Below are 10,887 nucleotides of genomic sequence, written 5' to 3'. Positions count from 1 at the left end.
AATTTGTCAGCAGAGGCCAGAAAAAAAGATTACAAATTAGTGGTTGACCTACTTAATTCGTACAAGAAGTCAAGCCAACTAGAATGCTATGTTACTTAATATCTTGTTCCTTTGCTTGGTCTTTTCTCACTCGTTTTCACATTTCATCTGGGATGCAGCATTTGCTCGGATTTTTTTTGCTTTAGCACATTGGAAAGAATCAAAGAACTTGCTAAATCTTTTCAAAGTAACTCCAATCCTACATAGGGGAACCGTCCAAGTTTACTTTTTCTTATTCTTAATGGACAGAATGTCACTTCTCCTTTGTGGGAATTAGATATGTCATTTCACATTGTCTAATGCTAACATATGGCGTAGACTTGGTAAAACGATAACGACTATGTATTGGTTTTAATTTCCCCCTAATAAAAGTGTGCAAGTTTTAATAAGGGATAATATCAGATACCTCCCTTGAGATTTCTCCTAATATCACCTGGCACCTCTAATGTTTCAAAAGCATCACTTAATTTCCCTAATAATTGTAAAAAGACTATATTAACCCTCACTTGAAATATAATTCAAATAAATGAAGTTAAAATATTTTTTTTAAAAAAGGAAACAAAAATCAGTTTCTTCTCTTTTCCTTTTCTCCAATATTCTCTCTTACTCATTTTTTGGATGACTATACAATTTTCTATTTGTAAATTATAATAAATTGAATTTTGTTATCTTTTACTTTTTATAACTGTGATAGAGTGGGGTATGATTTATTTGCTTATTTTAAGTTATTTTTTATAATGATCAGTATAATTTAAAGATTTGGGCACCAATTGAGAAGAAGTTGGAAAAAAAAAGATAAAGTTTATCAGAAATTGGTTTTGAACATATAGAGTTAAATTAGTCAACTGTATTTCTTTGTAAATATCTTTTTTATTTTTCAAATATATATTTTTATGGATTATAGTATTATGATGTGGTAATAGTACTAGAAATTATTTTTTATATGATGGTTTTATTGAAATAAACAAAGTGATCTAGAAGCATTTTTATTTAGCAAGTAGAAGGAAAATTTAGGGTTTTTAAAAATTTTGTATACAAAGAATAAAAGTAAGGGAGGTAAGTGATATTTTTAAAATCTAAGGGTATTAGGTGATATTAAGAGAAATCTCGAGGGAGGTTTTTGATATTATCCGTTTTAATAAAGGACTAAGAGCCATGATTGGATGCTTGACGTTGCAAGGTTAAGTGCCACGAAGTTCCCTTGACGACTCTTACGCGTTACTCCAAAGGCATCAGAACATGAAGGTCATTGTCAAATACTGTATGGAAACTTTGCTACATTTTCGTTGCACTTTCCTTGATTGCCATTTGACCAAGACTTTGGTAATTTCACTTCTATATATTCATGATGTTCTATGGCACCTGTTCGAGAAAACCCAACAATATTGGAACTTTTATCCGTTCGCAACATCCCACAAGCAAATAAAAGACATCCATTCCATTATTCTATTTTTTTTTGGCCTGATTTCTCCCACAAAAAAAAAAAAAATTGTCATGGAAACGATCAACTCAATTTCAACACTGGAATTCATCTCAATGCTCACCAAGGATGAAAATCCACTATCAATTGCGATTTTCACTTTGACATGTAAAATCCTCATTTGGATTGCTAGACTTCAAGATTTGTATTTATGTTTTCGCTTCTTGTTTCAATCATATTCTCAATCCCTCATTAGTACATTTGAGGGCTGCTGGAGTAGTTTTGCCGGAAAGAGGAGAAATGTGGATGAGGCCGGTGTAGCCTCATTCTTGAAACCATGCATCAATGAAGACGTCAAAAACGAGGTATTGATCAAGGAAGATATTGAAATAGTGATGGAAAAGCTGGGAATTTCTTGGGACTCAAGTGCAAATGAGTTTGAAGGAAGATTAGGCTTAGGTGAAATTTCAACTTTGTTTGAAGAAACTGAACCTAGTCTAGAAGAAGTGAAGGAAGCTTTTGACGTGTTTGATGTTAACAAAGATGGCTACATAGATGCAGAAGACTTGGACAAAACTTTGTGCGCGTTAGGTTACACAGAATTTTCAGAATTGGAATGCCAAAGGATGATTATTGGGTTCAGCAACAATGAAGATAAACGAATTGATTTGAGACAATTCGTGAAGGTTATTGAACTCAGCTTTTGCTAAGTGACCATATCCTTCAGATATTTTGCCACTATAAAGGCACCAAACATAAAAAAATTACAAATTACCCTTCTATTGCTGCAGTATTATTATCTATTTATGTATGTAACATTTTTGAACAATCCAAGTGTCTGGATAGTAGACTATTTAGGATAATTTTGTGAAAAGTACTGTAGTACTTTTTAATGTGATGTATGTGAGATAAAAAGGTAATTAAAAAATGTATTGATGATATAAACAAATAAAATTTAACAAATAATTTCTATGCCGATAATAGTTGGTATTTAAGCTCTCTTTACGTAGCAAAGATTGGGATTCAAAGCTTTCCTACCAATACTAGTAAAATCAATACAAAAAAAAAATAAGAAATCAATAGAAAAAAAATAAGAAAAACTTCAAGATCATCTTGTTTCAATTACGTAGTACCTGCTACTAATGAATCCCAAAATCAACTTCTCTCTGCTTCTACTTTTCTCTAATTTGCCTCTGCTTCTTCTCCTCTTCTCAAAAGGCCTTCCTCCATAGTCTCCCTGGCATAAATTTCATTTTGTTTTTTTTTTCTAATAAAATATCGCCTAAATTTTCTTAATGAGAGTTTTCTATTTCTCCTAAGGGTTTCTAGTGAGAATTTTTATTTTCCTTTTTTTGGTTGCTAGATTTTGAATTTATTTTAAGTTTGATTGTCAGATTTGAAAATTTTTTGGATCTTGAGCCTATCTCGAGCAGTCTCATCTATATATATTTTAATTAGAGTTATTTCTCACTCCTACGTAGCAGGCTTAATTGAAAAGAATTAACAGGTTATGGATCACTTGGATTTTACCCATATTGAATCCTATTTGGATTATATTATATATTTAAAAATTATCTCTAATTTTAAAATAATTTTAAAAATAACTAATCTTATCTTAATGATATTGCTTTAACAAACAACTAATATAATCTTAATGATTCTGCTTTCTATCAAATTATTACATATAGAACTATAGTAAAACTTTTTTTCAAATCACAATTATTGAAATCTTACATATATATATATATAAGTAACTATTTTAATTAGAGTGTTTCTCACTCCTATGTAGCATGCCTAATTAAAAAGAATTAACGAGTCATGGGTCATTCGGATTTTACCCATATTAAATATTATATATATGTTATAAAATTATCCCTAATTTTAAAATAAATTTAAAAAATAACTAATCTTATCTTAATGATATCTGCTTTCTATCAAATTATTATATAGAACTATAGTAATGCCTTTTTCAAATTACAATTATTAAAATCTTACATATTTCGTAAATTACTTTCTTTCATCACCATATCGTTGATTAGTATTCAAATTATTTACCATCTCTTCCTTTAATTTTGAATTAACTTAGTGTAAAAAAGAGAAATAATTGTTACACTTACAGAATTACCAATATCGTTGGAAACCAAATATTTATTGAAAAAAAATGGATTGCTGGATATTTTCTACTTAATTAAATTTGAATATATATAGTTCTAGATTTGTGGTCATTATAAAAATTTAAATTATCTAAAAAATAGTTATAAAAAAAGAATATCTGTCAAGTTTTTGATATGGGATACATTATTTGATGTATACTATCATATTATTGTGAAAGTATGTAAACAAAGTTTTAAAAATTAGTAAATAATTTAACATTTAGAATACATTAATTTTTTAAAGTTAATATGAATGGACATGTAGGATTGTTGTTAATTTTTATATTTAAATTATTTATATTTGTATAAATTCACAATGAATAAAAAAAAGACCGTGCTAAGGCACGGGCAAAATTCTAGTTTAGAACTTAAAAGGATTAATTAGCAAATCTGACGATTGCAGTATGCACAGAAGAGAACTGCAACAATTTGCCAATAAAAGACAATTTGAAAATTTCTTGTATTTTTAGATCTATATAAAAATTTTTAAATATACTGCATATGTTAAATTGTAGATCGATTAGATCTGTTATTTCTAGTGCATGTTTATCCTGCCATTAGGATAGTGGTGTGTTGGACGATTTTCAATAATTCTTTAATCAAACTTGCTTCTTATAAAATCAAATTACGTATTATTCACTTCATTCCATTAAAACTGTCATACTTTTCATTTTAGAATGTCTCAAAATATTTTTCATATTGAGAAAATCAAAGAATTTTTTAATATGACAAAATAATTGGGACGGAGGGAGTATCTTATCGATCATTTCTCTGATTACTTCAATATGAAAAGCATCTTGAGCAAATTGACAATCTTGACAACGATGCTAGTCTACTTAGTACCCTTTCCTTTATTATTTTTTTGCACTTGGGACAAATTGCCACCTTTACTTCATTCATTGGGTTGTTATGCAAATTCATCTAGTGAAAATCATCAACTTGTGGAATACTGGGGCCTCAACATTTCAGTACTAGTAATAGATTAAAGGGATTAATTTGATTTTTTTAATTGGATAAATGGGATTGATATTCAGACGCTATTTTTTTTATGTGAGTATCAAAATCTTTTATTGCACACAGTTATCTTAATATTTGTCTTTTTTTATTTTAATATATATATTTGTTGAGTTAATATACACATTCTCTGATACATAATTATAACCGGAAATTGCAAAAGCCCCAAAGACTTGTAACCTTTTAGTTTTTTTAGTTTCTTTTTCTGGTAGTTTGTGTATTGTTTCTTTATATATTTTTCTTTCTTTTTCCCTTTTTGGTAAATTGTTTATAGTTTCTTTAAATTGCATTTATGCTTATTTCATTTCGTGCCTAGACATGTTAAAATGCTGTGACTTCGAAGGAGATGTGTTTTCCTTTCTTTTTTAATCTTTTTTTTTTGGGAAAAAGCTCTTAAACTTTTACGTTTGTATCCTTTTGAACATTCAATTAGAAGAAGTCTCATTTTATTTGAGTACTGGTTTGTGAGGTGCCACTCACGAATGCATGGTCGTGCCTAGTTATTTGTCCCTGTCAGGCTACTGACTTCAATCTCAGAAACCTAACTGATGAGATGGAGAATTCGGGATTTGGGGAAGAATTGTCAGAGGAGAAGAAGAGAGAGAATGAGAGGGAGAATAGAGAGAGAAAGAGGAGGGAGAAGAGAGAGAATGAGAGGGAGAATAGAGAGAGAAAGAGGAGGGAAACAAAATTATGTTATTCTCTGATACTCTCCTCAAGCAATCACATTAGTACATATAGGCAAAAATAACCGACTGAACTAACTCTCCGAATCTGTTAGCCTAGCTATGACGTCATCCTACTTATTCATTCATTCTACTGGCTCTATTTGGACATTTGTATGAAATGACAGCGTTACATATTGAATTCTGACATTGCCTTCCCCTTTTGAAGAGTCTTGTCCTCAAGACTGAAACTGAGGAAATTGAGCGTGGATGAAATCTTTGTCCTCCCAAGACGCCTCTTCCTCACTTAGTTGCCACCACTTGATCAGATATTGAATCACCGACTGTCCATTCTGCATGATTACCCGCCGCTTCAAAATGGCCTCTGGTTGTAAAGAGCATTGATCATCATTATCGAGCTCAGGCAGGGTAGCTGAAATTGGTTGTAATGGCCCTATCTTCTTTTTGAGCAATGAAACATGGAAGACTGGATGAATTCATGCTCCTGTAGGTAGTTTGAGAAGATAAGCCACTGGCCCCACCTTAGCTTTCACTTGAAATGGACCATAAAACCTGGCAGAAAGTTTGAGGCACCTTCTGATAGCAACTGACTGTTGTCTATAAGGCTGCAGTTTTATAAAAACCCAATCACCCACTCAAATGTCCTTTCTGTACGTTTTTTATTTGCAAAAAATTTCATCCTCTGTTGAGCTTTGGTCAGATGATCTCTGATGCTGTTGGAGATCCTCAGCCTTTCCTGGAGTAATTGAGATGCAGCTGGTATGATGGTGTCGAAATGAGGACCAAGAGGTAAAGGAGTGGGCTGGTAACCATATAATGCTTCAAATGGGGTCATTTGTAAACTGGAGTGGTAAGAGGAGTTATACCACCACTCAGCCAATACTAGCCACCTACTCCAATTGTGGGGAAACTCTCTAGTCATGCATCTTAATAAGCCTCAACACACTGGTTAAGCCTCTCACTTTGCCTATTTGATTGAGGGTGGTACGCAGAACTGTAGTTCAACTCTGTCCCTGCCAGTTTGAAAAGCTCCTGCCAGAAGTTACTAGTGAATATCCTGTCCCTATCAGTCACTATGGATTCTGGAAATCCATGTAGTCGAAAGATGTGATCCAAGAAAAGTTGAGCCACCTGTTTAATAGTGAAGGGGTGGTTTAAGGCAAGGAAATGTTCCACCTTAGTCAATCTATTAATTACCACGAGTACTGTATTATATCCCTGTGACTCAGGTAGATGTTCTATGAAGTCCATAGTCAAATGAGTCCATGCCATACGAGGGACAGGTAGAGGTTGTAACAAGCCAGGGTATTGTACATGCTCAGACTTAAACCTTGGACAAGTGTTACAAGCTTGAACAGCTCAAATAACATCCTGCTTCATAGTAGGCCAGTAGAAGAGAGTTTTGATCCTTTGGCAACATCCCCTTTGTCCAGAGTGGCCTCTAACTGCAGATGCATGAAGGGCTTGTATTAGTCTTTCCCTCAACCCATTGGACGAACCCACATAAAGTTTGCCATTATACTTAAGTAATCCACTGTCCCATTCATACTGTAGGTAAGCAGCAGGATCTAGTATTAGTTGGGAGATGATGTTCTGGCACTGAGGGTCTGAGTCATAGCTCCCTTGAAGTTCTTGTATCCACAATGGCTTGACAACTGAAAGAGCTAAACATGATCCTTGTGGAGCTGCCTGTCCTAGATTACCTCTTTGTAGCCTAGACAATGCATCTGCCACCTTGTTTTCTGCCCCTTTTTTGTACTGAATCTCATAATCCATTCCTAGTAACTTAGCCAATCATTTATGTTGCAATGCAGTAGTGAGTTTCTGGTCAAGCAGGTACTTCAAAGATTGATGATCAGTTTTGATAATAAAATGATACCCCATCAGATAGTGTCTCCACTTGGTCACTGCCATTACTAGTGCCAACAGCTCTTTTTCATAAGCCGACAATCCCAAATTTCTGGTTGACAATGCTTTATTTAAGAAGGCTATGGGATGACCTTCTTACATCAATACTACACCAATTCCTTACCACTGGCATCAGTCTCAATAGTAAAAATTTTCTGAAAGTCTAGTAACTTAAGAACAGGAGCCTTGCACATGATATGCTTTAATGAAGTGAAGGCCTCATGTGCTTCAAGGTTCCAAGAAAAATTATCCTTCCTAAGCAACTCTGTAAGTGGCTTACAAATGATTTCATAATGCCTGATAAACCTCCTGTAATAACCAGTTAATCCCAAAAATCCCCTCAACTCCTTCACTGTTCTGGGAGTGGGCCAGTTCATGATATTTTCAACTTTTGACTGGTCCATGGATACTCCATTCTCAGTTATGATGTGACCAAGATAATCCACAGTTTGCTATGCGAATAAACATTTTAGATTTCTTTGCAAATAATTTGTGTTTCCTCAGGATAGTCAGCACTATCTTCAGATGCTCCAAGTGCAACTCTAGGGTAGAGCGATAAACCAAGATATCATCAAAGAAAACCAATACAAATTTCCTTAAGTATGGCTGAAATATCTGATTCATAAGAGATTGAAATGTTGCTGGTGCATTGGTCAGTCCAAAAGGCATCACTAGGAATTCATAGTAGCCACAGTGAGTTTGGAAAGCAGTCTTATAAGTATCTTTGGCCTTGACTCTGATCTGATGGTAGCCAGAAGTGAGATCCAACTTGGTTTTATACCTTGATCCTGTCAGTTCATTGATCAATTCATCCACATTTGGGATAGGATATCTATCATTAATAGTCATCTCATTCAGCCTCTTGTAGTCCACACAGAATCTCCAAGTCCTTTCCTTCTTCTTAACTAGTAATACTGGTGAAGCAAAAGGACTATTGCTATGGATAATTATCCCATGCTATAGCATGTCTATCACTTGCTTTTCTATCTCACCTTTCTGGGAGTGAGGATACCTATATGGCTTCAATTTAAAGGCTTGTGATCCAGGTTTCAAGGGAATTTCATGATCTATCCCTCTAGGGGGAGGTAATTCAGTGGGAGTGTCACATACATCAGCAAACCCCTCAATGATCTCTTGAACTTCAGTGGGTGTAGCATGACCCTCTGACGGATTACCCTGTTCCATTCTCATGGCCAAGCACATCTGTTTCTTATTTCAATAAAGTTTCTCAAATCATTGCCCCTAATAAGATCGAAATCACAGTTTTCTGCTTGTCCTCTCAATTGCACCATCTCTCCTTGGTTGTGCAGGGAGATAGTCAACTGATAAAAATCAAAAGTAATGGGGCTAAAGTAAGTCATCCAGTCTACCCCCAATATAATATCCCAACCACTCAAGTCCATCACCTTGAGGTCATAGCAAAACTTATGCTGGTTAATCTCCCACACTACCTTGGGGCAAATGGCTTTACTGGTTACACAGGTTCCATTCCCAATAATTATAGAAAAATGATCAACTAGTCGATATGGAGTGTCAAAGGCAATTACCTTTTCACTACTGATATAACTATCTGAATTCCCAGTGTCGACCAATATCAACATCTCTTCTCCATCTAGTTTCCCTATTAATGTTATTGTTTTCCTCTTTATAGTCTCTGACAGTGCATGTAGAGACATTTCCATGACTTGTCCTGGATTTTTAGTAGACGTATCTTGCTCCCCTAATGCATCTTCAAACTCAGAATCCTTTTCTTCATCAGTGATCAGAAAGTTTAAGTGGCCAGATTTGCATTGATGACCCTGTCCAAATTTTTCTCCACACTTGAAACAAAGTCCATTGTTTCTCCTATATTGTAACTCTTGAGTTGAGATCCTCTTAGGTTCAGACTCTGTAGTAGTAATTGGTTTGCCTTTGAATGGAGTGTTCATGAATGTGCTGGTGGAAGGCACTTTATATTGTGTACTGTGGATCTGATGCTGGGAAGAGTTTCTGGAAGTCCCAAATCTGTTCTCATGAGTAGTTTTCCAAACCTCCTTGGAGGATCTGGTGTGAAGCCTCAAGGCATCCTCCTGCCATGTAGCCATTTCAAAGGCATCTGACAGAGTTGTAGGCCTTAGCATTCTTATCATGGTTTTGATTTCGTCTCTGAGTCCACTGATGAAACTAGATACAAAATACTCCTCATCTAAGTGTGGATTCCTAATCATCATGAGAGTTTTGGGTTCTTCAAATTTCTCTTGATACTCTTCCACTTTTGTAGCTTGATGCAGTTTGTTAAATTCTTCAACCAAGTCCTTCCCACTCCTATTATCAAATCTCTTATACAATAGTTCCTCAAACACTCTCCAAGATATCCCTGGCCTTTCCAGTTTAACTCCCTGGAACCAGTTGTCCGCCCTCCCTTCTAAGTACCATTCCATGACTTCTACTTTTTGATCTTCAGGAATTTGGTAATTCAAACAGTATTTATTGCATTTTCAAATCCACTCCCTTGGATTCTCTCCAGTAAACATAGGCAGATCGATCTTTGGAGGATTTGGTATCAAAATCTTACCTATTTCCTTCCTTGCTGTCCTGTTGTTTTTTGATCCAGTCTGCAATCTTTGACTTAGTAGAGGTGTTGGTAAGAGAGGTGCTTGCTCGATTCTCTGTCTATCCTCATCTGGAACAGCTTTTTCTTTGCTCATCATTGCTTTCATGAAGGTGCTGAACTCTTGCTTCATCTCAGCTACCAAACCTTCCATCCTTTTGTTGCTCTCTTCAAGCTCGATGCGAAACTCATTCCGCATATGCTGTTGCTGCAACTGAAAATTTTGCAGACCTTCCATTACTTCCTGGAGCTTGAATTCTTGTTTCCGGATTTGCTTCTCCAAGTTCTTGAATCCAGTGATTTCTGCCATGGAGTTTGTCTCTTCCCAAAAAGGAAATGGAAATGAGAGATCCTGCAATTACTGGCTCCAAAAGCTCCGTCCGAGGATCGGAGCTCTGATACCAATTGTCAGGCTATTGACCTCAATCTCAGAAACCTAACTGTTGAGATGCAGAATTCGGGATTTGGGGAAGAATTCTCAGAGAAGAAGAAGAGAGAGAATGAGAAGGAGACTAGAGAGAGAAAGAGGAGGGAAACAAAATTCTGTTATTCTTTGATACTCTCCTCAGCCAATCACATTAGTACATATAGGCAGAAATAACCGACCGAACTAACTCCCCGAATCTGTTAGCCTAGCTACGACGTCGTCCTACTTATTCATTCATTCTATTGGCTCTATTTGGACATTGCCATGAAACGACAGCGTTACATATTGAATTTTGACAGTCCCCTAGAATTAATAAAGGTAATCATCATCTGTTAAATTGTTTGCTGCAATATAATATAGGATAATTTCATAAACCTCTCTTAAGGTTTCTAACAATTACAGTCACCTCTCTTAAGATTTGAAAAATTACATTTATCTATTTTGGTGCTATGAAATGATTATAATAATATTGACAATTCTATCAATCCTAAGTGAAAAGTGGGTATAAAGAAAAACGAAAACCACATTTTGTAAATATTTCTTTATCCAAAAATTCTAATCTCATCTTACTCAATACATTATATTCAATTCCTAGATCATTTAAATTAACTTCCTACTTAGTTTTATAATAGCTGACTAGTAACGATGCA

The 10,887-nt window shown here is 34.8% G+C and overlaps 1 protein-coding gene across 1 annotated transcript; it reads left to right on the top strand.

Annotated features, from left to right (window-relative positions):
* The first annotated feature begins 1,533 nt into the window (after positions 1-1,533).
* Positions 1,534-2,169, top strand: LOC113769363 (probable calcium-binding protein CML45). The gene has a single exon (XM_027313819.1). It carries the CDS (start codon positions 1,534-1,536, stop codon positions 2,167-2,169), a length of 636 nt encoding a protein of 211 aa, XP_027169620.1.
* Positions 2,170-10,887: the final 8,718 nt, after the last annotated feature.

The sequence above is a fragment of the Coffea eugenioides genome, chromosome 4 (assembly GCF_003713205.1).
Source record: "Coffea eugenioides isolate CCC68of chromosome 4, Ceug_1.0, whole genome shotgun sequence".
In the NCBI taxonomy this organism is placed as follows: domain Eukaryota; kingdom Viridiplantae; phylum Streptophyta; class Magnoliopsida; order Gentianales; family Rubiaceae; genus Coffea; species Coffea eugenioides.
Note: the sequence above shows the minus strand (reverse complement) of the source record. Positions and strands in the feature narration are given on the sequence as shown.

What these genes read in the sequence shown, in the direction of transcription:
- LOC113769363 (XM_027313819.1), top strand. Translation starts at nt 1,534, where the DNA reads ATGGAAACGATCAACTCAATTTCAACACTGGAATTCATCTCAATGCTC.